The sequence below is a fragment of the Staurois parvus genome, unplaced genomic scaffold, assembly GCF_062004578.1.
Source record: "Staurois parvus isolate SC_StPar_1 unplaced genomic scaffold, SC_StPar_1.0 ptg000734l, whole genome shotgun sequence".
Classification (NCBI taxonomy): domain Eukaryota; kingdom Metazoa; phylum Chordata; class Amphibia; order Anura; family Ranidae; genus Staurois; species Staurois parvus.
In genome coordinates this window covers 2,637,833-2,665,494 of record NW_028318530.1, presented here as the reverse complement: position 1 = coordinate 2,665,494, position 27,662 = coordinate 2,637,833, and the positions used below count along the sequence as shown (strand labels likewise).

The 27,662-nt window shown below is 41.2% G+C and overlaps 1 protein-coding gene across 1 annotated transcript in view; it reads left to right on the top strand.

Annotated features, from left to right (window-relative positions):
• N4BP2 (NEDD4 binding protein 2) overlaps positions 1–24,861 on the top strand; it is a 121,307-nt gene extending 96,446 nt beyond the window's left edge. The window contains exons 14-18 of the mRNA XM_089654026.1: positions 642–765; positions 7,282–7,464; positions 13,114–13,282; positions 17,707–17,830; positions 20,591–24,861. Coding sequence (XP_089510152.1) covers positions 642–765; positions 7,282–7,464; positions 13,114–13,282; positions 17,707–17,830; positions 20,591–20,636 — 646 coding nt within the window. The 3' untranslated portion in view covers positions 20,637–24,861. The remainder of the gene's footprint in view (positions 1–641; positions 766–7,281; positions 7,465–13,113; positions 13,283–17,706; positions 17,831–20,590) is intronic.
• The last annotated feature ends 2,801 nt before the right edge of the window (positions 24,862–27,662 follow it).

Here is a 27,662-nt window from a genome sequence, read left to right as displayed (position 1 = left end):
TTTTCCATTGGGGACACTAGTTCAGGTGACCTGGAGGTCCCTAAGGAATTTCCTTAATTTGCGGGGATTATCTCTCACTTCCTGTTTTGGCTGTGGGACATAAAGTGAAGATAAATCTCCCCAATGGGACACAGATGACAAAATATGAACTGACAGGGGCTATAACTCTCCCTTACACTATCCAAAATAGAAAAACATTTTGCCTATAGTTCTACTTTAATTTACAGTATTTAAATATATTTTAAAGGAAATTTGTCCTGAGATATACAGAGGCTGCAATTACTGACCTCCAAAAATGTTGGTTGCCTCTCTCTCTGTACTTTTTCAGTATCTTTGAAAAGCATGCAGAGCAAGTCAGATTGAGGTGATACTAATCTGCTTATTTGTTCCACATCACTAACAGAGAAAGTTTTGAAGCCATTGGATAGCATAGCAGTCAGACAAATAGCATTTTCAGAAGCAGTCAGCAGTGCATTTCCAATACTTCACAGCAAGTATGCTTGACTTTCTAAGATTTATTTGGGATTGGCCATTATTTAGCAGAATTCTTGAAGATGTTCTTAAATGAGTAAAATACATGTTAAAAAAATGAAAAAGTAACTGACCCCATTGACAAAAACTGCTTTATGTGCATTTTGCAGTTATTCTTTAGAGAAGACAGAAGAATTCATCAGCTCAGCACTAGAATCTGATCCTGTGCAGAATGTTGTGGCTCAAGGATTTAAACAGGAGCTGCCCTCATCAACTGACAGAATGAAGGAAAAGGTACTTTCACTTTATTAGAGTATAAAGAAATGGAATCCAGTATGTTCTCTGGCGACATATTCTCATTGGGGTTGATTAATTAAAGGGGTTGATTATTAAATGATTTATTGCAAATTTTATTTTAACATTAAACAGTTATTGTGTACTTAGCTTAGAAAAAAAGGTGAAGCTCTGTTTATTTATTACGTAGCGCCGTCAATTTATGCAGCGCTTTACACATATATATTGCACATTCACATCAGTTCCTGCCTTCAAGGAGCGTACAATCTAAGGTCCCCAACTCACATGCATACATACACATACTAGGGTCAGTTTTAGACAGGAATCAATGAACCTACCAGCATGTCTGGGGAGTTGGAGGAAATCGGAGTACCCGGAGGAAACCCACACAGGCACAGGCAGTGGTTGGGATTGTTATCCAGTCATGTGCTAACAAACTCCTGTTTTTGTTGGATTTGTTTGTTTTTGTTGGAGTGTGTTTTAACTTTCCTTAACTGCTTCCCGACCACCCTAGAGCAGAAATACTGCTACAGGGCCGTATAGGTATATATACGTGGTTTTGCATTTCCGGGTACAGGGTGCGCGCGCGCCCTACATGCTCCGCCATTCGCGGCCGCAGCTGTCAATCACCGGGTCCTGACCAGTGAATACTCGCCGGTGCCCTGTGATTGCCGAGCCTCTCCGACAGGGAGAAGAACTGTTAATTAACAAAGCAGTTCCCCTCCCTGTCAGCTCCGCTACACTGCTTTGGATGGCTGTGCAGAACACAGCCATCCAAAGCAGTGTGCTTACAGTGAAGCACACGGACACAGCACTTAGTAAAACAGCACACAGCTAACCCTTTGATCGCCCATCATCTTAACCCCTTCCTGCCCAGTGTCATTAGTACAGTGTCAGTGCTTTTTTTTAGCACTGATCACTATTGCTGTCACTGGGGATGTCAGTGACACCAAGTCAGTTCCCCCCAGTGTCCGAATGCCCGCCGCAGTCCCGCCATAAGTCGCTGATCGCCAGCATTACTAGTAAAAATAAAAAAATCCTAGCATATATACTGCCATTTGTAAACGCTATAACTTTCATGTAAACCAATTAATTTACACGTATTGGGATTTTTTTTTAGCAAAGACATGGAGCAGAATACATTTTGGCTTAAATTTATGACGAAATTAAATTTTTTAAAATTTTTTTACTAGACATGTTTAATAGCAAAAATATTGTTTTTTTCTCAAAATTGTTGGTCTTTTTTTTATATAGTGCAAAAAATAAAAAATGCACAGGCGATCAAATACCACCGAAAGAAAGCTCAATTTGTGGGAAACAAAGGACGTAAATTTCATGTGGGTGCAGCGTTGCATGACCGTGCAATTGTCAGTTAAAGTAACGCAGTGCCGTATCGCAAAAAAAATGTCCTGGTTCGGGAAGGGGGGTAAATCCTCAGGAGGGCAAGTGGTTAATTGTACAAAGTGAGCACAGCTTCATCCCCGGTGAGAAGCTTTGAAGGGAGCCGTATGGTTTTTCTTGATAGGAATTTTCCTATTCTGGCATATATATTTTTTCTGTTCTGAAATTCACTTCAGAAATAAAAATACTATTTGATAAAATAACTGAAACAGGTTTTATTTTAGAAAACCAGACTTTTAAGACATGAAATGTACGTAACTGAAAATGTCACACCACAGATCAAGTCATCGGTGATCTATATTTGATTTGACCCATTAAAAAATAGCCCTAAAATGTCATCATGCACACATGTAACTTACCACAAGGATTGTGCAATCATGTATGCAAAGTAAGGGGAAAAACAAAAAATTGCTTTTAGCAAAAACATAATAAAGTATATATTTAAAGTGATTCTAAACTCTAAAGCAGCGGTTCTCAACCTGGGGGTCGCGACCCCTTTGGGGGTCGAACGACCATTTCCCAGGGGTCGCCTAAGACCATCGGAAAACACATATTTCCGATGGTCTTAGGAACCGAGACACCGCTCCTCTGACTCAGTCAATGTGTGGGCGGGATGACACGCTGCCCTGTCACCTGGCCACACCTCCGGGATCCCTCAACAACTCCGCCTCCTCGCCGCTGATTGGCCACCGGAACTGTAGCTCAGGAGAGGCACACAGGCGGCCAATCACCGGCGAGGAGGTGGAGCTTGGAGAGGAGGAGCCGAGCGGCAGCGCGCGTAGAGAAGATCGAGGGAACTGCCGGAGTAAGTGAAGAGGAGAGTGGCCAGAGAAGGAAGACAGCTGACAGGTAAGTGAGAGAGCGAGCCCAGGCTGGAGCAGGGGTCAGCAAGGTAAGTATCATTGGTGTCAGTGGGAGGAATAGTGCCCCATCATTTGTGTGACTAATACCAACAATGGGGCACTATTTCTCCCACTGACACCAATGATGGGGCACTATTTCCCCCCCCCCCCGCACTGACATAATGATGGGGCACTATTCCCCCCCCCCACTGACACCAACGATGGGGCACTATTCCTCCCCCCCACTGACACCAACGATGGGGCACTATTCCTCCCCCCACTGACACCAAGAATGGGGCACTATTCCTCCCCCCACCGACACCAACGATGGGGCACTATTCCCCCCCCCGACCCCAAAGATGGGGCACTATTTCCCCCTCCACCACACTGACATCAATGATGGGGCACTATTCCTCCCACTGACATCAATGATGGGGCACTATTCCTCCCACTGACACCAATGATGGGGCACTATTCCCCCCACTGACACCAATGATGAGGCACTATTCCCCCCACTGACACCAATGATGGGGCACTATTCCCCCCACTGACACCAATGATGGGGCACTATTCCCCCCACTGACACCAACGATGGGGCACTATTCCTCCCCCCACCGACACCAACGATGGGGCACTATTCCCCCCCCTGACCCCAAAGATGGGGCACTATTTCCCCCTCCACCACACTGACATCAATGATGGGGCACTATTCCCCCCACTGACACCAATGATGGGGCACTATTCCCCCCACTGACACCAATGATGGGGCACTATTCCCCCCACTGACACCAATGATGGGGCACTATTCCCCCCACTGACACCAATGATGAGGCACTATTCCCCCCACTGACACCAATGATGGGGCACTATTCCCCCCACTGACACCAACGATGGGGCACTATTTCCCCCACTGACACCAATGATGGGGCACTATTCCCCCCACTGACACCAACGATGGGGCACTATTCCCCCCCACTGACACCAACGATGGGGCACTATTCCCCCCACTGACACCAACGATGGGGCTCTATTCCCCCCACTGACACCAACGATGGGGCACTATTCCCCCCACTGACACCAATGATGGGGCACTATTCCCCCCACTGACACCAATGATGGGGCACTATTCCTCCCACTGACACCAACGATGGGGCACTATTCCCCCCACTGACACCAACGATGGGGCACTATTCCCCCCACTGACACCAACGATGGGGCACTAATCCCCCCACTGACACCAATGATGGGGCACTATTCCTCCCACTGACACCAATGATGGGGCACTATTCCTCCCACTGACACCAATGATGGGGCACTATTCCTCCCACTGACACCAATGATGGGGCACTATTCCTCCCACTGACACCAATGATGGGGCACTATTCCTCCCACTGACACCAACGATGGGGCACTATTCCTCCCACTGACACCAACGATGGGGCACTATTCCCCCCACTGACACCAACGATGGGGCACTATTCCCCCCACTGACACCAACGATGGGGCACTATTCCCCCCACTGACACCAACGATGGGGCACTATTCCCCCCACTGACACCAACGATGGGGCACTATTCCCCCCACTGACACCAACGATGGGGCACTATTCCCCCCACTGACACCAACGATGGGGCACTATTCCCCCCACTGACACCAACGATGGGGCACTATTCCCCCTACTGACACCAACGATGGGGCACTATTCCCCCCACTGACACCAACGATGGGGCACTATTCCCCCCACTGACACCAACGATGGGGCACTATTCCCCCCACTGACACCAACGATGGGGCACTATTCCCCCCACTGACACCAACGATGGGGCACTATTCCCCCCACTGACACCAACGATGGGGCACTATTCCCCCCACTGACATCAGTGATGGGGCACTACTCCTTCCACTGACACCAATGATGTGGCACTATTCCTCCCACTGACACCAACGATGGGGCACTATTCATCCCACTGACATCAGTGATGGGGCACTACTCCTTCCACTGACACCAATGATGTGGCACTAGTCCTCCCACTGCAAAATTACAGTTATGAAGTAGCAACGAAAATAATTTTATGGTTGGGGGTCACCACAACATGAGGAACTGTATTAAGGGGTCGCGGCATTAGAAAGGTTGAGAACCACTGCTCTAAAGGTTTATTACCTTGCCATCTGTGTAAGCTAAAAAAAAAAACCCTTCAACTGCCTATTTCCCCCACTCCCCTTCCTAAACACTTACCTGAGTCCTCTATAGATCCAGCGTTCTGCCCTGCTGTAGTTCTGGCCTCTCTATGGACATACACAGCCCAGCTCAGGAGCGTGGCTGCACGTGTTATCCCATAGCACATGGTTTGCTGTGGGGCACACACATGATAAGAGCAGAGGCAAGCGGCGGGGGGGACCCCAGAAGAAGAGGTAGGGGACAATGGTATTGCACAGAGCAGGTAAGTATAGCATCTTTTTATTTTAATTAAAGAAATAAAGGTTTACAATCACTTTAACCGCTTCAATACCGGGCACTTTTACCCCCTTCCTGCCCAGGCCATTTTTCAGGTTTCAGCGCTCTCACAATTTGAATGACAATTGCGCGGTCATGCAACATTGTACCCAAACTAAAATTTTATCATTTTCTTCACACAACTAGAGCTTTCTTTTGGTGGTATTTAATTACCACCGGGGTTTTTATTTTTTGCTAAATTAACAAAAAAAAGACCAAAAAATTTGGAAAAAAACCCAACCTTTTTCTTTGTTTCTGTTATAAAAGTTTGCAAATAAATAATTGTTCTTCATAAATTTAGGCCAAGATGTATTCTACTACATGTCTTTGGTGAAAATAACCCAAATTAGGATGTATTTTTTAGTTTGTAGGAAAGTTATAGAGTTCACAAACTATGGTATAGATCTGAATATTGATCAATCCTGAAGTACTGACAGCCAATCTAATTTCTTGAGGTCCAAGTATGTCAGAACAGTACAGATATCCCCCAAATGACCCCTTTTTGCAAAGTAGACAGTCCGACATACTTCATAAGAGGCATGGCGAGTTTTTTGAAGTTGTATTTTTTTTTTGTCATAATTTTTCGGAAAATGAAAAAATTAAAACAATTATTTTCACTATTTTTTTTTTTACATACTGTCACCAGTGCAGTACAGCGTCATCATATAACTGGCATGGCGGTGATCAGGGACACTGACTGGTGACAGTATGAAAAAAAATATATGTAATTTTTTTTTTTTTAAAAATTATTTTTAATTTTTTATTATATTTTTTTTTCTTTTTTTAAGATTTCTTTTTCATATTTCACTTTGACCAAAGTAGTACAATGTTACCATAGTAACATTGTACTACTTTGGGGAAGTGATCAGTATTTTTTTTTTTACACAATTTGCTTATAGCAAAGAATTACTTTGCTATAAGCAAGCATTTACCTGAATGACATCGATTCATTCAGGGCTTTTTGTTTTTGTTTTTTTTTTGTGCTTAGCTGTGATTTGGCCACGGCTAATCACATGACACAGCTGGGCTGTGATTGGCCCAGCTTGTGCATGTGATCACTGTGACCATTCACAGCTAGACACACTAGTATACAATGGATGGCATGAATGAAGCCATCCATTGTATACAACTGTCATGTGACCTGCTGTGATTGGTCACAGCAGGTCACATGGTACCAGCAACGGGGCCGGTACTCGGATCTGTCATCGGCCGTGTCTGAGGAACACGGCCGGTGACAGATCGTGCCCCTGCGCGGCTCTGCAGGTGCGCAAACTGCGCATGCCTGAAAGGATGCCATATGGCGTCCACCCGGAAAGGTGAGTGTTTTTGCCGGCCGTCATTCGGCCATAGGCCTGGGCGGGAACCGGTTAAGCACAAAGCTTGAGTACATTAACCTACAGACGGCAGTCAGATGTAAACACACAATCCAGTTGCAAAATGATTGTAAAATATACAGAATTGTAGAATTGTCAGATTATGGAGGAGGTGGATGGAGCACTGGGGCACTGGGCCTGCCCGGGCAGAAAGCAGTAATGATTAGTGAGGAAAACCCAATCCAGCTAATCCATTTCTTTTCCGGGCAGATTTGTCTATGTGGCTTAATGGAAATGTTTTTTCTTTAAAATCCTGTCAGCAGCCTGGTCTCTGTAGTTGGAATAAAGGCATGTGTTATATGTTGTGCTCTTTATGACAATCAGTGTGGTTTTTTTTAGTGAGCATATTTTTTGTAGCTTCTATGATCATAATTACAATGTTGACTTGTTTACCTGTATTTTAAAGAGAGCACAAGCAGATAAAGAAGATCTTGGTGATCGCTATTTCCAGGATTTGGATTCCCCAGAATATGATGACTTCAGGGCTGAGGCCCTTCTCTATCATCAAAAGCAGCAGGAAAGTTACAGGAAAGCAGCAGAAGCTCACAACCGGGGAATGAAACAAGTTGCAGCTTTTTATGCTCAACAGGTTAGTTTTGTTAAAGGTAAATGAAATCCATTTTATATGGCAAAAAGTTAAAGTGTTACTAAACCCACAACAGTAAAATCAGTCTGTATATGCAGTAAAGCATGCTTGTTCTAATCACTGTGGAACCTAAGGGGTTAATCCTCTGCATTGTGTAAAAACGCTGTTAGATCCTGACTTCTCTGATCCTCCCCTTCTTTCAGTGACCCCCTCTTCTCTCCTGATAAGACATATCGAGACATTCTGCACATGCTCAGTTTGATGTGTATTGCTAGAGAGGTTTTTTTTTTCCTTGGGAGAGTGCATGTGATCTGCACAGGGCCAATCAGCACTGTCCAGACAGAGGTCAGGGGTTCTACATCCTCCTAAAGAAGAAGGAAAACTCCTCCTACAAGCTTTAACCAGTGCTCTGCTGAACACTGATAGAAGTCACAAGACTGCTCTAACTGCTGATGATAAAAGATATTTAACAGTTTATATTTACTAAAATAATTGCATTTCCATGTTGTGTGTACTGTGGGAGACCAGATATAGTGAATGCAGGGTCCTGGGTCTAGTAACACTTTAAGTCTCATTTTGGTCTATACTCCTGGATTAATACAAGAATCAAAGTTTGGGTGACTGTGGTTGATGCCACAGCCTGCCTCTCTCTAAGGCAGCCCATAGGTGAGTCAGTTTTTTTCTTTCAACCCACTCATCTATTATATTCTGATGGGGGGGGGGTACTGATTTGTCAGAATACACTGATTAGTGCTGCAGGCTATAGCCTGCAACGCTGATGGACCCTGGAAAATCCTACAGGGCGGTTGTACAGAAGTCAGTTGGTAAATTAACTTCTCTACAACCTTCCTGTCCATACATGAATCGAAATTGGCTGGTTAAGCAAGGTTTTCAATCTGTGTATGGCTGGCTTTATGTAACAAATTAACCAATTTAAATTTTTAGCCCCATAAAAAAAAATAGTGCCTCCATGATGAACAGCGAAACTGGCACACTCAGCCTGGGAGGGGACTTCTTAACCTAATTTTTGCGCACGCGTACACACACACACACACACTATTGCCAAAAGTGATGGGACTCCTGCCTTTAACCGCTAATAGCATCCCAGTCTTAGTCCGTAGGGTTCAATATTGAGTTGGTCCACCCTTTGCAGCTATAACAGCTTCAACTCTTCTGGGAAGGCTGTCCACAAGGTTTAGGAATGTGTCTATGGGAATCATAAATATAAAATGCAGCGCTGAGAAGATACCAAAATATAACTAACGTGGGCGCTTAATAGCGCTATAAGGGAGGAGCCTGCCGTAGTGACGTCACTGCGCAGACAGCCACATGGAAGGCCGGCCGCCATTTTAACTATTCCCTAAGTGAGTGCTGGTTGCCTGTTTCATTCTGCTACTATATTGCATTCCTCAATTCCAATAAAAATACTACACTATTAGCACCTTATTGTTTTTGGCTTGATATTAATGAGCCTCCAAGGTGGAGAGATCCTTACTTCTCTGAGGAGTTTATCCGGTGGTCTGAGGTTTACCTGGAGTTGTCCCTGGATGCTGAGAGGGTCCTGTGAGTGAGATTGGAGTTGCCTTGTATGCTGACCGTGTGTTAGATGATTCCACCATTCTTACCTGTACCCAGATGACCACAATGGGATAATATATATACATGCGCTTTGGTTTTGCGCTTCTGGTGAGTGCAATCACATTACCAGTTTCAACCATGGATTTCACCAACACGGATCACTTGAAATTTTGGACTTTATTTATCTTGCTGAATTTATATCAATATTCATTATACACCTAAGTCACTTTATGTTTATATCTATTTATTATCACGTTAATATGCGTCATTACATCACGGTTCACTATATACGTATTGATCACTTATAGCGCTATTAAGCGCCCACGTTAGTTATATTTTGGGCTCTTCTCAGCGCTGCATGTTATATTTATGATTGTTTAGAGGGTAAGAGGTTTAAACTTTAATGCCAGCAGCTAGATAACCAATGCGCTCACTTTTACCTCGCAGTCTCTGCTCTAATTCATCCCAAAGGTGTTTTATCAGGTTGAGGTCAGGACTCCACCCCAAACTCACTCATCCATGTCTGTATGGACCATGCTTTGTGCACTGGTGCGCAGTTATGTTGGAACAGGAAGGGGCCATCCCCAAACTGTTCCCACAAAGGTGGGAGCATGAAATTGTTCAAAATGTCTTGGTATGCTGGCGCCTTAAGAGTTCCCTTCACTGGAACTAAGGGGCCAAGCCCAACCCCTGAAAAGCAACTACACACCATAATCCCTCCTCCAACAAACTTTACACTTGGCAAAATGCAGTCAGGCAAGTACTGTTCTCCTGGTAACCGCCAAGTACAGACACGTCCATCGGATTGCCAGACAGAGAATATGTCTCCACTGCTCTAGAGTCCAGTGGCGGCGTGCTTTACACCACTGCATCCGAGCTTTGCATTGCACTTGGTGACGTAAGGCTTGGATGCAGCTGCTCGGCCATGGAAACCCATTCCATGAAGCTCTCTACGCACTGTTGTTGTGCTAATCTGAAGGCCACATGAAGTTTGAAGGGCTTTAGCTATTGACTCTGCAGACCTTTGGAGACTTCTGCGCACTGTGCGCTTCAGCATGCGCCCATCCCGCTCTTTCATTTTACGTGGCCTACCACTTCTTGGCTGAGTTGCTGTTGTTCCCAGTTGCTTCTACTTTGTTATAATACCACTAACAGTTGACCGTGGAATATTTAGTAGCAAGGAAATTTCACAGATGGACTTATTGCACAGGTTGCAACCTATCCTGGTTCCACGCTTGAATTCACTGAGCTCCTGAGAGCGACCCATTCTTTCACAAATGTCTGTAGAATGATTTTATACACCTGTGGCCATGGAGCTAATTGGAACAACTGAATCCAATGATTTATAGGGGTGTCCCAATACTTTTGGCAATATAGTGTGTATGTATGTGTGTATATGTATATATATATATATATATATATATATATACACACACACGTACAATATATACAGTGGGTATAGAAAAGAATCCCCCCCTTTAAAATAATCACATTTTGTTGCTGTGCAGCCTAAAATGAAGTCAGATACAGTTTTTGTTTTTTCCAGCTGCATTTACGCAATACAACTTATAACATCCAAGTGAAAGATATAACACCAACAGATGAGAAATAAAATTCAAAAACAGAATCACTGAGTTGGAAAAAAAGGATTACCCCCCTCCTAAAAATGACTTCTAAAGTCAATCAGGTGTAGCTAATCACCTTCTTAATGGCACACAAAGCCATTTGACTTTCAGCCGTGATCAGCTGTGGTTTTTTTAATTAGCTGAGCATGGAAGTAGCTTTTCTTTAGCATTTAAGTCCCCAGTAGTGCAACTGAAGCAAACAATCAACTATGAGTGGGAAGACACTGTCAAAAGTAACCGGGATAAAGTTGTGGACAGACACAAGCCAGGCAGGAACATTATTAAGAAGTGGAAGGTATTTGGTACAACACAGACCCTCCCTTGATCAGGACATTGCTTCAAACTTGATGAAATAGCCAGGAAGAAACTGGTCAGAGAGGATACTGAGAGGCCTACAGCAACTCTGAAGCAGTTGCAGGAATTTATGACAAAGAGTGGTCTTTGTGTGCATGAGACAACAATATTACAAATTCTCCACAAATGCGGTTTGTATGGGAGGGTTGCAAGAAAAAAAGCCTCACATGCAGTCATGACTGAGCTTTGCCAAAACACACCTTGAAGATTTTGAGGCCACATGGAAAAAAGATGAGACTAAAATTTAATTATTTGGCCTGAACACTAAACGATATGTCTGGTGGAAATCCAGTACAGCTCACCATACACAGCATACTTGTTTGGCCCTCCCCTGCCCCTCTATCTGTGCTGTGGTGACATTAGCTCAGTAATGGAGAAAAACTGGTGGAGAAGAGAAACATTTGAATACTAGTCAGTACCAGTGTGCAAAATTTGTATTTGCTTTGGAAGAATAAATCACCTCTAGCGTTGGGTGTCCTACATGTATAGATGTTTTTGTGTTATATAAAACTTTTAGAACAGTTTTTACATTTTAGAATGGGGTGTCTCAAGACTGTCCATAATTTTAAAGGGTGCCTCGGGTCTGTCCATAATTGTAAAGGGTGTTCTGACTGAAAAAAGGTGGAGAAACACTGGTTTAGATGTGCAAAATTAGTAAAGACATATCCCAGCAGACTAAAGGCTGTAATTAAAGCAAAAGGTGGTTCAACAAAATACTGACACATGGGGGTGATCCTTTTTCCAACTCAGTGATTATGTTTTTTAATTTTTTTTTTTTTTTTTGACATGTTGGTGTTATATCTTTTACTTGGATGTTCTAAGTTGGACAGGGTAAATACAACTAGATACAAAAAAATGTGTCTGTTTTAATTTCATAATATAAAAGTGTAAAAAAAGCGAGCGCTGACCTGTCAGCAGCTGTGCACTCAAGGTAACCAACAAAACCTCAATGAAATCAGTAAATAATAGTGCAGTGCTAAAATGATGATTCAAATAATAACCACAGGTGAAATAAATAAGCAATAAATATGAGTGTACTAAGAGTTTTAATAAATATAGATATAAGAACATATTTTGAGTATCAATCCTGAACAATAAAATATCATAGGGGTAAATAATTCCTGATGGTGACTAAATAGTGCCTATAAAGTCCTCAGAGCTTCAAACGGTGCCAGTGCTGGTATTAGCGGAAGAAATGCGCATTCACTGGACGCACAGTAAGAATGTGCGTTTTGATATATTATCCTGATGTCATCAAGGTAATCATCTGAACCAGTAGGCAGAAACAAGGGCTCCCTCTCAGGGTGGATGGATCCTGGGACTTTAGATGTTGATGTTCCAGGGATGTCCAGAGTTCCCCTTAAGGGATATGTGGGCGCCCTCTCTGGAGGCAATGGGCTGGTGCTGGGCGTCTAAAGGATTAAATACTCCCCACAGGGGTCAAAACGGAAGAATGCCCATAGTGTAGTAAGTTGAATAAAACATTTATTAGTAGAACAACAAGGATGCATCCAGAAGTAAACATAAAATTCAATATGATTAACCGTCCCTGAATAGAGATGGCCGTTGGAGCTCCGACAGCGTGATGCCCCAATACACTTAGTTTTCTTCTGACAGGGCCACAACTAGCTCTTTTTTATACTGTGCACAATGGCCCTTTTCCTTTCTATGGGTAAGCCTTACTCATGCTGGCCTCTAGCGGTCAGAGTACAGCTTGCTGGTAGGAATGAATAGCGCCAGAGCCCAGATATGCAGTATAGGGAGGAAAGGTTGCTGGATGAAGGTAAGTCGTGTGCCAGGTGACCTGCACTCAGGAGAGGTGGGGAGATTTGATAAAGGTCAGCTTCACTAAAGGTGCTACCCAGTAGACTCTCATTGGAGGGGGCCTATTATACTCTGCAATTGCATAACCTAATATACTCGATTGTTCCCTTTTCTGATGCTAAATAAACATAGAGAGGAAATTTGGATTTTCTTACTGCCTGCATAACATGATTTTCTAAATTCTTTATAAATGCCGTTTGTATGTTTTTTTTTAATATGTTTCATTTGACCTTTTTTAAATTATAAATGCTTACTACTACTTCTCCTCTAGGGCTATTTGTATGGACAGAAGATGAAAGAAGAGAATAACAGAGCAGCTGTGCAGATCTTTGAACAGGCTAATGAGTACCTCCTGCCAGAGAATATACTAGATTTACATGGACTTCATGTAGATGAGGCTATGAAACACTTCCGCAGGGTCCTGCAAGACAAGACAGAAGGTAATATACTGTCCTATCCTGATATGTTGCTGACAAGTATTCCAGTACTGTGTGCCAGCAGACTAAGTGACAGTTTATATGCTTAGAGTTCATACATAAGTATTGGTCCATAGCTGTAAAGGGTGGCCAGTAGTAGGGTGTGAAAGTGCCTGCTGACACCAGTTCCCCTTTAGAGGTTTTTTTTTAGTTTTTGCACACATGTTAACATCTTCATTTTTGTGAATAATTTTGGAGGGTTTATTGAAATGAACAGGGTGAGGGGATAATGGAAGGAAAACTAAGGATACTAAGTAGATCCAGTTCTTACCAGTGATGCGGTAATTCAGACAAAACATAGGTTTAGCTCTCCACTGTAGACATGTGCTAAGGTGATGGCTGAGCTTTGCAGCTTTGTCTCTTCTTCACATCTGCTCTTGAAAATGGAGCTAGAGCTTCCAAGGAGGTTTCTTGTTGGAGTGAAGGATGATGGGAGGATGGAAACCTTACAGGTTCAAAAACTAATAAACAAGTTTCATTAATTTATGTAGGATTCTGCACTTTGAACAATAGGTGGTGGCCAAGACAAATAAAAAGTGACATTGAACCTTTTTTTTAAAAATAACAATCATGTTATACTTACCTGCTCTATGCGATGGTTTTGCACAGAGCAGCCCCAATCCCCGTCTTCTGGGGTCCCCCGCTGGCACTCCTGGTTCCTCCTTCCTTCTGAGTACTCCCCTTAGCAAGCCACTTGCTAAGGGGGGTACTTGTGTGGCCTCGCTCCTGAGCACCGCTGCCTGTGTTCATTGGCACAGACAGTGGGGCTTTGCCCTGCCCCCCACTCCCTCTTCATAGGTTTTGAGTGACAGCAGCAGGAACCAATGGCTCCCGCTGTTATCAATCTGCCCTGTGAGGAGGTAGAGAGTCGCTGCTCTCGTGCAAAATGCTGTATTAAGATCAGGTTCAGGTAAGTAAATGACTGGTGAAGGGGGGATCCTGCAGCAAAGAAAGATTTTTACCTTAATGCAGAGGATTAAAAAAACAAACAGAAACTGTATGCTTGACGCATGACACTAATTTATATTTTCAGGAATAAGCACACTAATACAATTATTCCCCAGTTATTTTGTACTTGATAAAAGATTAGGTAGTGTAGAGTAAAAAGATCCAAAATGTGACAAGCCTCAAAACTGCATGCGACCGCAAAATGTGAAAAATTATGGTTCCCAAAATTATCTACAGGCAATGCTTTAAAGTAGTAGTAAACTCAGTAACAAATATCCCCAGCAAGTATAATACCACTATGTATTGCATTTCTACACACAACGTTAAACTTTGGAGTATCATCTCAACTTTCTTACTATTTCTGCAGCTTATTATGGTATTTCTCCATTCTGGTCGAAGCCAGCGCCATCTTTGTGGCTACCTCCTGATCCTTTCCACATCTGCACTTCCGCCCTTTTTAGTATGTCACTGGCAGAGTCTCGCACATGCGCAATTCAAGTGAACCAGCCTCATTTTCATGTAAAGTTACCATGGTGACTTAGCCCGCATAATGAATGGTCAGCACTCCTGGGATTGCAATGCAGTGCGTGGAGTAATGCTGACAGAGGCTTGGCACATGGATGTATAGATTGATGGCACACGGAGTGTGCCAAAATGTGAGGTCCAAAGTAACAGTAAATCAAACCTTATTAATTTAATTGTCAAAAGATTAGGACAACTTTGTGTCACATTTCAGACCTGCCTGTCTTGACCCACAAATAACTGAGGTTAGATTTATAGAATTCTTGCAGCCAGTATATAAGCCCCATGTGACATTTTCAGGATTTTAGGTCTTAAGTACCAATGTACACAATTTGCTCACTGCAACCAATCAGGATTTGTTTCATACTCTGGGAAAATGTGACAAGAAACCTGATTGATGCTTGCACTTTTAATATATTAAGAAAGAATTCTCAGGAATTAGAATTGGCACCCAGCAGAATAGATGGTTTTGTTTTTTCAACCTAAAGCATGGTATTTATAATCCCAGACCCTATATTGTTTATAAATATATTAAAAAGTAAGGGTCCCAACACTGAACCTTGGGGTACACCACTGACAACCCTAGACCATGCAGCGTATGAATCATTAACCACTACTCTCTGAATACGATCTTTTAGCCAGTTTTCTATCCATTTACATACGGATTTTTCCAAGCCTGTAGGCTTTACCTTACACATTAGCCGTGTGTGGGGAACTGTGTCAAACGCTTTTGCAGAATCCAAGTATACCACATCCACAACTACCCCTTTATTCAGGATTTTGCTCACCTCCTCAAAAAAAGAAATCAGGTTTCTTTGACAACTTCTGTCTTTCATGAATCCATGCTGTCTGCTGCTTAACATATTTTTTCCAGCAAGAACTCATCTATGTGATCTTTTATTAAACTCTCCAGTATATTCCAAACTATAGAAGTTAAACTAACAGGTCTATAATTACTTGGTAAAGATTTTGACTACTTTTTAAAAATAGGCACCACATTGGCCTTACGCCAATCCCTTGGTACAATGCCAGTCATTAAAGAGTCCCTATAAATTAGAAACAATGGCTTTGAAATGACAGAGCTCAATTTTTTAAGGACCTGTGCGTGTATGCCATTCGGTCCAGGTGCTTTATTCACCTTTATTCTGTCTAAATATTTCTGGATTATATCAATTGTGAGCCAATGTGGATCATCCGGAGCTGTGTCAATACCATGCCCATTATGGACAAAAGCTCCCCCATTGCTCCTTTGTATAGGAGCTGAAGAAGGTATTTCATAAATGTGCCTTCTCTTTGTCCCCAGTCACCCACTCTAGATAATTTTTCCCGTATGTGCGTGTTGTTTACAGTGAACAATAAATGAAATCATGTTATGGTCACTGCTACCCAGATGTTCTTTTATATAGACGTTAGTAATAAGCTCTGCATGATTTGAGATTACCAGGTCCAGCAGAGCATCATTCCTAGTTGAGGGTTCTATGAACTGTACCATAAAATTGTCCTGTAGTCTGTTTATACATTTTTGCCTTTTAACTCCTCCTGTAGTGCCTTTACTCCAGTCAATTTCCTGGTAGTTAAAATCCCCCGTTATTATCACTGTCCCAGCCCTTGCAGCTTGTTCGATCTGTGCAAGGTTAGACAAACATGTTCTTTCTGTCCATGGTGTTATAATCAGTCATAAAATACAGCAGGAAGTATTGGTGTCAAACCACTGAACTCAGGCTGGGGGAAGACACAGACATATGAAATAGGGTCAGAGTTGGTGTGTAGCCCAGATAAGTTATCTACAAATCTAGATAAAGGCTGGTCAACAGTTTTTTAAGATACAAAAGAAAAAGTACCATACTCATAGCATTGTTGAATGCTTTATGGGCAAAAGTACATTTGTGGGTGTTGTGGTTTCTGCTGCAGTGCATGTATTTTTTTTAAGGGTTGTAGTCTGGTCCTGTAATGATAAGGGCTTTATGCTAGAGTTCACATACATAGTTGAGCTTTGAACTCCAGCCAACCAACCAGTTATGGTAATATTTATTGTAGAAGTCTCTATAATTGTGTGTCAGCTCATCTGTGAGTTCATGTGATCAATTTTTGTCAGCCACCCAGTGATCAATGGAGAGCTGGGTGACCAATGGAGAGCTAGAGTGTTTAGGAATCAGGGCTTTTGCAGTGGCAATAGGCTGTGGCTGATGAAGAGGATGATGAGAGGTCATTGAACCTGTATGCCTGTGTCACCAGACCACGAGATATGAGAAAAGGCTTTTGGGGAAATACCTGGCTTTTATTCAATTAGGAGGTAACATACTGAAAAAAAAAAAAGATTGGTTTGTTTCAGTTCTTTAAAACATTGTGTGTGCTGTGTCATCCTATGTAAACAAAGCAAAAGCAAAGGACATTTCAATACATAGCTGTGTGTGCCAAACACTAAGTTGCTTGGAAAAGCTTAAAATTACCAGTATTTATATACAGTGGAGAGTTGTGATGATTTTATATTCACCAGGGAACTGCCACTGATATGGAAGATTTCCCATCATTTTTGGTCATTTGGCCTTTATAGTTCACAGCTCTTTGATTGGTAGGTGGGATTAAGTTAACATGGAAACAACTGGTTTGTCTAATATGGCAATACAAAGAGCATTGATAACAAACAATTAACAAGGAGCAATTGATAATGCAAATTGATAATAATCTGCAGAAATCCACAACACACATACAACTATATCAGCTTAGATCACATAACAATAAATCATTTCTGTTGGCATGATATTGCTGTAGGTTTTTGCACTTTTTTGTTTGCACATTTAAATATGTTTGCAGCTAATTACAGCTAGTTAAAAAAAACTGATTTTATTCTAGTTCAGAAAGTAACATTAAGAAAGCATCTAGATTTTACCTTTGCAAAATGTTTGTATGTGTAACAGATTATCGACAGAATGGAGGCAGCCCACACCTTCTTGTGATAACTGGAAGAGGGAATCGAAGCCAAGGAGGTGTTGCACGCATTAAACCAGCAGTCGTAGACTACCTCACAAATCATGACTTCAGGTGAGTCTACTTTTAGTAATACACCATATGTAAGGAACTCAATGTTATGCTGGCTCTCTCCATCCAATCATTCCAGATACAAAGTACTTTGGGAATAATGCAAGTCAGACACTAAAGTTTGAGGTGTAGAACTCAGAGATCTTCATTATGGCTTGAGCTTAAGTAATATTGATAACACCGAATATTTCAGGCGGTTTCCATAAAGCACCAATCAGGATATGTTATAGATATTAAAATAAACCACGATGTGGTGTGTCAAAAGCTATCATAAACAAAATAGGAACTTCTAAAATTGTTCAAGGCCTAGAGAAGCCTTCATAGATAACAACATTCCATTCTCCAGGGAATCTCCTGTTCATGGGAACAAAAGTTAGTAAGCCTAAAGCAGAGGTTAGTTAACTATTAACCCTTTCACCATGTGGGACTGGTCCTGAATGTCCTTTGTTCCCTTCAAATCGTGTTCTTATACTTGTCAAAAGTTTGTTGTCAGTTGCCTGCTTGAAATAGTCTATACTACAGATCTGTGTTACATCTGGTTGTAACCCTTTGATACTTTATTATCAGTTCTGTATCCTACTACTACAAGTTTGCAACTTGATTAAAAATTCCCTTCTTCTACAACTCAAAAGCTACTATGTGCCACGATATAATCATAAGCACTTGTTAGGAGGTTGTGATTTTTGAAACAAACCTGACCTGGTCTAATAAGTTCCTACCATAACAGTGACAAAATCCAGGTACCCTTTTGGTGTCTGCTATTACCCATATTCTGCTTCAGTTCCACCCCTGTGTAGCTATTTGAATCAAAGAACCAGGCTGTACACAGAGCCAAGCTTTTCCCCAAATTGAAACTGCTCCCTTCTCCCTCCTTTTCAGCTATTAGCTGACAGACACTCTACTGCCTACTAAGGCTCTGCCATTTTCTAATTTCAAGTTCATTTGGATAAACTGTGTGCATAAAAGGAGCTTCACAGGGATCCTTTTGGAGACTAAAACATGTACTGGTACATCAGCAGTATTGTTACCATAGATAGGTTTTAAGCTTGGCTTTCCACTGCTTTACAACCCCCTTGTCCCAAACTTTCACCCGGGGCCTGCATGCCCACCCCATGCCTGTATACTGCTCCCCTGTTCTCACCACCATAGATGAAACCTCACCACCATCCCACTCTTAAAACTGTCTAATCCACTTAATTCACCTCATCCCCCTGCTCTGAACACCATCTCTTAAGCCAACATTTCACCGCCATGCCTGCACCCTCACTTCTATGTCTCGGCACCTCCCCCAGCTCTGACTACCTGGGCATTTCTCTCACTGCTCTCACTTTATAACTGCCATGCATGCCCATACCATCACTGCCTCCACCGTGTTTTACAAATGACGTTGTGTGCTTTGGATCATGAACTGTTCCAAGCCTTCTCCACACTTTTTTCTTCCCATCATTCTGGTACAGATTAATTTTAGTTTCATGCATCCAAAGAATGCTTTTCCAGAACTGGTCTGGCTTTTTTAGATTTATTTTTGGCAAAGTCTAATCTGTTTTTCAGGCGGACTAGATCAGAACCTCCATTCTCCTCTATGGAGCGGCAGGCGTAAATGGATGGGTCAGTTTACACCTGCCGACATCCGATCCAATCTGCCCAAAAGGGACAGGTGGGGATCCAATTCCCCTTCTGTCCATTGGATCGGATTGGATAAAAACAGACAGGCAGTCCGTTTTCATTCGATCGCCCATTCAGGAGAGCGAGCAGCTCTGTGTCTGCTCTGCAGCAGTGGAGGGGACACAGAGCTGTCATCTGCTTGCTCATCAGGGATCAGCAGAGAGATCCCCCACTGAGCGGGTCTGTCCCGTGTGAAAGAGCCCTAATTGAAGAAATAACACAGGCGTAGCCCACACCTGGCCATGAAACAGCTCTTGATTCAATTGTCCAATTACTTTTGGTCACTTGAAAAAGGGGGGATGGCTACTCTTAAGAGCTGTAATTCCTAAACCCTTCCTCCAATTTGGACGTACATACCCTCAAATGAAACCTGAGAGTGTGCACTTTCAGCCCACATCCATTATATAACTATAGCTTGAATATGTTTTGGTAAATACCTGAAAAAAAACTAAAATTGTGCCTGTGTCCAAATATATATGGACCTAACCGTATATGTATATGTGTGTGTGTGTGTGTGTGTGTGTGTGAATATATATATATATATATATATATATATATATATATATATGTGTGTGTGTGTGTATATGTGTATGTGTGTAGATATATATATATATATATATTTCACATCAGTCCCTGCCCTCGAAAACTTTTACAATCCTAACCCACATTCAAATACTAGGGCCAATTTAGACAGGAGCCAATTAACCTACCAGCATGTCTGAGTGTGGGAGGAAACCCACACAGGTGCAGGCAGAACATGCAAACTCCAGCCAGGTACCGCTGTGGTTGAGATTGGCACCAAAAACAATCGTGCTGCTAGGCAGAAGTGCTAACCACTTAGCCACTGTGAAATCCATCCAAAGTGTGGGAATCAAGGACTCCCACACTTTGAATGAATTTCCTCTTACTTCCTGTTTTGGCTATGGGATACAAAGCGAAGGGAAATCTCCACAATGGGACACAAATGGCAAAATATTTGACAGGGTTTATAACCTCCCTTACTCTATCCAAAAACGTTTTGCCTTTAAATCTGTTACTGTGTGGTACTGCATGTTGAATGATATTCCATTTGTAATGTTTTCATTCTTTTTCATCTAGATTTCAGGAGAAGACACCAGGTGCCCTACGCATCACACTCAAATGAATGGATGTATGAATTACCTAGACCGTTTTTACTATAAAGTGGAGAGTTTTAACACTTGTGTAATCTGAGTTGTGTTAAAAATGTGTATTGGCAGTTAAGGGAATGTTTACAAATTAATGTAATCTCTTGTATGAAAAATTGGAGATTAAGGGAGCATTCTGTTGAATAAGCAAAATATGGGGAAAATGTTTTCAATAATTGGATAGGCATAGGATAGTGTTATTTCATATTTAATGACTTGGGCATGTGTCCTCATGCATGTTTCTTTTACACTGTAAGGTTTTCCACCTTACCCATTTTCCCCATGAAGTGTGTCTGGCACGTTCCTCAGTTACACCATTTTATATTTGTTTCTAAAAATTGGTGCTGAGGTTTCATGTCTTTCATTTCTGAATTAGTGAGTACCCATTTTAATGCAACATTTTACTTTTCTCTGCTTTGGAACTATAGAATGCAATAGGTATGTGTGAAATGTTACCACTTCTGGAATTTAATGGCTAAAACACAAGTGATGGAGACTCAGGTAAACACAAGGTGACGGTCTATGCTCTGAAGCATGACATTACGTGATTCACATTGACTTTGATTTTTACACTTCTGTTTTCTTGAAGTCCCAGTTCGGGATCACTTTAGTGGAGAGAGACTACATGGAGCTGTGTCCATGTGTCCACTGAAGTGTGTTGCAGTGAATAGCATAGCAACCTTTGTTGCACATAGAATAGAGATCATAATGCACATATCAACATGCAGCAGAAGTATAGAGATGTCCAAAAATCAAGATGAGTCTAATGCAGCTTTTAATACTTTTGTTGAGCCCCAGCATTTTCTTCATTTTAGGTATTCTCTCTCTAAGCAAGTATATCCATAAGGTGTTACGTTGAGATATTTTAATACAGATTAAGATGCTTCCATTTGTTAGTTTGAAATACCACTGGTCCAATTAAAGGTTTGACATGTAATGTGCAGGAACAATTTTTTTGTCAGCCCCCGGTATAAGTTTGTAACACTGTTACCAAGTCACTGTCATTACGTTTTTGTTAATGAAATCTGCATTACCCATTCATAGGAGGAGTTGCCATTTTGTGAAATTTCTGCACCCTATCATTCATTAACCTGAAATCATGTTTGTGCTAAGAATGCTTGGGTGTTAGACCTTGTTTACGCACACCCACATCCTCACAGATGTCGAAATGGAAGCAGCAGCCGTATCCATGCATCTTCTGTGTCCCAATTAACATCTGTAGGCCTGCCTGCACAGGCATGGACAGAACATTTGGGAACATGTGGGTAACCATGGTCCTCCATTTACATATGCTTTAGTATGCCCTATGTGAGTGAGGTCTAAGACTGCGTCAGCTCTAAAAGGCATTGTGGTGTAGTAAGACGTAATTATTGAGTATATGTCATACTTGTGCATTGCTCTGAAACGCACACCTTGCTGCAGCGCACCGTAAGCAAGCAGTACACCACAACGTACATACAATGGGCTGTGGTGAGCTGCATTGCTAAAAAGTGTTGCGTATTTTTCATCAGTTTTGGTGCTCTGGTAGATTCTTCATAATGAATGGTCTTAATGTTTCGCACTGCAATTGAATGCTTCTGCACATTTTGGCCCCATTCCTCTTTCATCCCAAAATGGGCACCAAAGCTTGCTGACCACAGTGATATTTTATCTGCACAACAAATCCTTTAAATCTCTAGACATGTTGTAGGTGGCATTCTTTAGTGCACGTTTTATTTACTTTGACCAAAATATCCCTCAATTTGCAATAGGCACTGAGGTCAAACACTAGTCAAGACCTCTAGTTCACTGCGCTGTTCATTCTGCAGCAAACTTAACTGAAGGCAAGGTCACATGGCTGCAGTACTGTATACAAATTCTATGAACAGATAAGTAATCGTAAATACCTGTGATTGGTGACAAAGGCAAAATTTTGCTCTAGTTATGGCTATTCATTTTGAATTTAAACAAAGTTGAGAAAAGTTTTTTCTTTAGCCATTAATTGTCATTTCAATTCAAGTGCTTCTGCTTTTATCATCCTTCATCACAACATTTACTATTACATAGTGGAATATATAGGATTTACCAGAAGTTTCAAAACATTCAGCATTCTTGTACTGGTTTCACTACTGGCCTGAAGGTATACCCTTTGGTGATGTTGTGTAGGTAGATCAAATCACTTGTCACTCAGTATAGGTAAGACTTTGTAATAGCCTGAAATTTAAAGAACATTTAACTCAAAGATGGCTCTCTCTGCTGAATCTTTCATTACCTCTGATAGGGCAGGATAAAATGCGTTTGTTACTTTTTGTTTCCTACATTGAATATAGCAGATTGTAAGTTGATGGTCACTGAATCATCTTAAGCTGCCTATATGCTAGTACATTTTCAAACAAATAATTGTACAATTAGTACATTCAGTGGCTTGATGGATGTTGTTTAAAAGTACTTCAAAATTTTGTTTGCTTTTAAAATTTGATTTTGGAACTAATGGACTTTACGGAACAAAAACCACATTCACTGTTATAAATTTCATTCTGGAAAAATTTTCCATCCTGCTCCTTTCCATTTTCTCATCACTATAGTCGAAAATGAATGTTGATTTGATGCCAGTAATAATTAGAAAATTTAACACATTTTTTTAAATGAAAAAAGTATGAAACAAACTTCTAGTGTAAATGTCTAGTGTAATATACTAGTGTATAGCCAGCTTTAGTGAAGAAGTGAGTGAGGAAACTTTGGCTGTGAGAAAATCTCATCTTAAAAGTTTGCGCAGTGCAGCAATCTTCAGCTTGCTAAAAAATTTTCATATTGCCATTTATATGAATTGTAGACTAAAATTTAAAACACTTTGTGATGTCTTAACATTTGCATGAAGCTTCATGCTTAAAAGCACCAATTGGCTTTGATTTACAATATCAGTGTCTGAACTCATGGACATCTTGCCTATATAAAGGCACCCCTTTTTATTAGTAGTGTAGAACAGAAGACAGTGCCATACACAAGTGCAAGGTACTTGTGTTACAATCTGTACATTTAACAAAGCTACCACATGTAAATGTGTACTCTGTACCTTTAACAAAACGTGTGCAAATTTGTACGTATTTACATTTTACAAAACTTTTTTTTTTTTTTACTTAATTGAATTTCACAGAGTCTTTTTGTTTTATTTAGCTATTTTTCTTTTAATCACATATTAGATTAGAACACTAGAAAGCAAAGTCACTTTCTTGGAGTTATTTTAAGCTGTTTTATAACTTCACAGCCATGGATGGCTATATTATTTTTTTGTTTAGTAAAATAATGTTATGAAGTGGAATAAGTCATAGCAACCCATCAGATTTTTGCAAGTCCTTGATGGCTGCTACAGGTTGTTACACATTTTTTCACATTGTACTGTCATTTAATAAAGCTAGCTGGGTCCCAGATCAGTATATACCATTGTTTCTTATTAAAGTGATCATTGAAATATGAGTATATGGGGAGAGGGTAATTTTATTTTTGAATATCTTATTGTTGTTAATAGTTTCTACAATATAGTTTACAATGCTTTAATATCCATATTTGAGAAGCAACAAACACACATAATTTGTAAGGGTTGTAAAAAAAAACTTTAACTTCTGAACACGTTTACAACTACTAGTTAGTCTGTAATTACAGACAGCAACTGAAACACACAAACTGTTTTATTTTCCAATAAAATAAGGTTTTATATATGTAAACAAGATTTTACATTAAACTGAATGAAGGTTTCAAGTATAATCTCATACTTAGGTGCTAACTTGTGAATTCTGAAAATATCTTTGCAAACCGAACAATTAATATTAAGCAATTACATTTTCTCAGAAAACATGTTACTTGTTGCAGATATGAAGCATAGTTTTCTGGGGCTGTGAATGAATGTACAGAAAATTACACATATATGGTGTACATATAAATATTTTTTTCTAAAAATGTACATTTTTTTGAATGGCATTCTGTTTGTAAAAAAAAATATACATTTATTTTTTCTTGATTTTACGCCCAAAGATTTTGTATCTATAATATTGTACCTGCCATTTGTTAAATTTGTGGACTAGTGTTATTAAAAAAAAACTATTTCCTTGTATTTCTATTTTTAAAGTTTGTACACGTTTCATTTTAAGGCATGTATTATGTATTTTGTAGTTTGAAGTTATTTTATTGATATTTTACAAATACGAATAAAGAACTTAAAAAGCTTAATTTTATTATGTTAAGTGTGTTTTCTATTTTTTCTTTAAAAGGGAGTGAGTCCTGATGCAAAGCTACAAACTAAAAACTGTTTTTTCATGCCGACAGATATTTTTGCTGGTGTCCTTAGGCGATTGATGTCTTCTCTCTGCTGAGACCAATACCAATTCTTTTTTACAATTCTTTTCTCAAGCCACTGCACCTCCCTTATTTTGGAGCTTTCTGAATCAGTTACCTTTGGGGACCATACCTGGACCCTGCCTGGAAAGAAGATGCAGGGTTGGCAATGGATGCTGCATGGGAACGCACCTTTTCATGTGGCACATTCCATTGTTAGCCACAGGGTTCTATACAGGTTCAGATCCATGATCCATCAGATGGTGAAGCCCTGTCCCTGAAAACCCCTTAGGGGGTGTTAGGAGATGTGCTTACTGGGGTAGTGACGACCTGGAGGGGGTTTGTCCTTACTCTCCTGTACATCCCTAGGAGGACTGCAAGATCTGCCACGGTAAGCAGTGCTTTAGCCCTTTATCTGGTGCCCAGGGTACTGTTTCTTCTGTCCACCTAAGGCTTTGCTATGAAGCTTAGGCTGAAACAGTGTAAACAATCTGTCACCACCATAGAGCTGGAGAACCTGTGCCTTCTGTCATATTTTTTTATTTTGGCATGATTTTTTGTTGTACTATGGTTCTGGGGCCACCATTGTGCCTTGCAGCCTCAGTACCCCAGAGCTTTCTGTGCAAGAGTTTGCCATTTTCCTTTTCAGCGCATACCTACCAGCCTAGCTTCCTCAGCTTCTGCCTCCCCACAAAGCACTGAAATCCTTGGACTCTGTACTGGCTCCAACTGCTTACAATGCTCAGGACAGAAGGGTTAACCCTTCCTTCTATGCAGTATGCTGGTCGTGAGTACACCCTGTGGGAATTTACCTTACATGGTGGTTCATAGGCACTGGGGAGATCTTTAATGTTTCCCCATAAGGCCTTGGTTCTTCCGAACCTGACCACTGTTCCCAATCTGAATCTCCTCCTTCCTCAGAGTCCTCCATTGCTCTTTCTGGAGAATCCCACTCCTGCTTATCATGGGAGTAGTTTTCTTCCACCATATCTGCATTTATGGGCAGATTTGTAGCATGATTGAAAGCCTCTGCACGTGGGGGCTGTAGGAGGCCCACTCAGACTACTCCAGAGTCTGACTTTCCTCAATCGAATTGGCTCAACCTGCCAAATAATTTTTCAAAAAATTTAATGATAAAAATGTGGTCCTTTTTGATGTAGTAAAGTTGTTTCTTGCCTCAGAACAGCTTGCATCAACTCACCCAAAAGCCACCAGTCTTGCCTTCTTTAAGACACCATAAAAATGGGGTGTGCAGCGCTATACAAATAAAACACACTGTTACAAGTATGACAAAATATGACAGAAAAGTCCTATAAACTGAATAATATACAGTCCAAGGTGATGTGATATGAGTCCAAAAAGGTATATTCCAGTAATGGAGTATGAATGACTTCAATCCAAATGGGTATATTTCAACATCCTAAAATGACGGTGTAGAAAAATTGCTCACTCACCGGAAGTTCAATTTAATGTGCACATAGAAATTCCATGAAGCCGGAAGTCCCGTGAAGGTACAGCCTGATGATGAAGGTGCCCTCTGATGGTAAATGGGGTGACGGCTGCCAGAGATGATGGTCTGGACCTATATCCCAAATTCTCCTGCCTGGATGGACTCCTAAAATGCTGGGCTGAGATGTGAAGGCTCAGTGCCAGGTGATAGAGATGGAAATACTCATGGTGTAGTATTATGAAATGTATTTAGTGGGTAAAGATCATTATAATAAAATAATACACGTACAGGGTTAGAGTACAGATATGAAATGAGCTCTTAGAATACACTGACCAGTGGATAAAAAATGGTGGCCACCGGACCTCCTGATCCGGTGGCGTAACGTCAAGGCGTGCAGAGGCTCCTCCTAGACGCGCTTCGTGTAATAACACGTCTCCTGTAGGGGTGATGCCATGCATGCCTGACGTCTCCTTGCTCCTATTTATAGGAAAAAATTGCGCCAAAAAGTGTCCTGGCGCCGTTTTTCCGTTTTTTGGCCTATTGCGCATGCGCGGGCACCATTTTGCCGGCTATTCGGCCTAATGCGCATGCGCGGGTGCCATGTTGTCAGTGATACTGAAATCATCTGAAAATGGTCGGCGCGCGGCACACTGCGCATGTGCGAGAGTTCCGGCGGCCATTTTATTGGTTTGAGACCATGCCGCAGACCTTCAGACTGCGCATGCGCGAGCCAGAAGATCGTGGCTAATGCCTTCAGATCAGTCTAGGTAGTGTCATACTGAGCAGATGGCTAGTATATACCCAACCTAGCAATGGTAAATCGTGATTACCTATACAAGTCTGCTGCTGGTGTACTAATATTTGGAAATATGCATATGAAAACCGCAAAAATGCATATATAAAATTGCATATATAAAAGCTGTATATACAAAAAGGTGCATATAAAAAAATGCATATAAAAAAAGGAAGCATATAAAAAGGAAGCATATAAAAAAAGGAAGCATATAAAAAAAGGAAGAAAGAGGAGGGGAGGAAGCTAAGTAAGTAATCGCCATTAAATTGGAGATCTGAGCTGAGCCCGGATGATTAGCAGGCATACGGTCTCCCCTCACGTAAATGGACAGATATGTGAGTCGGAAAACTATCCTATAACCATATGATATATAGTATATTGTCCTAATTAGAAATGCTGTCTTCATACAAATATATATATATATACACTCATAATAATAATAATAAATAGATC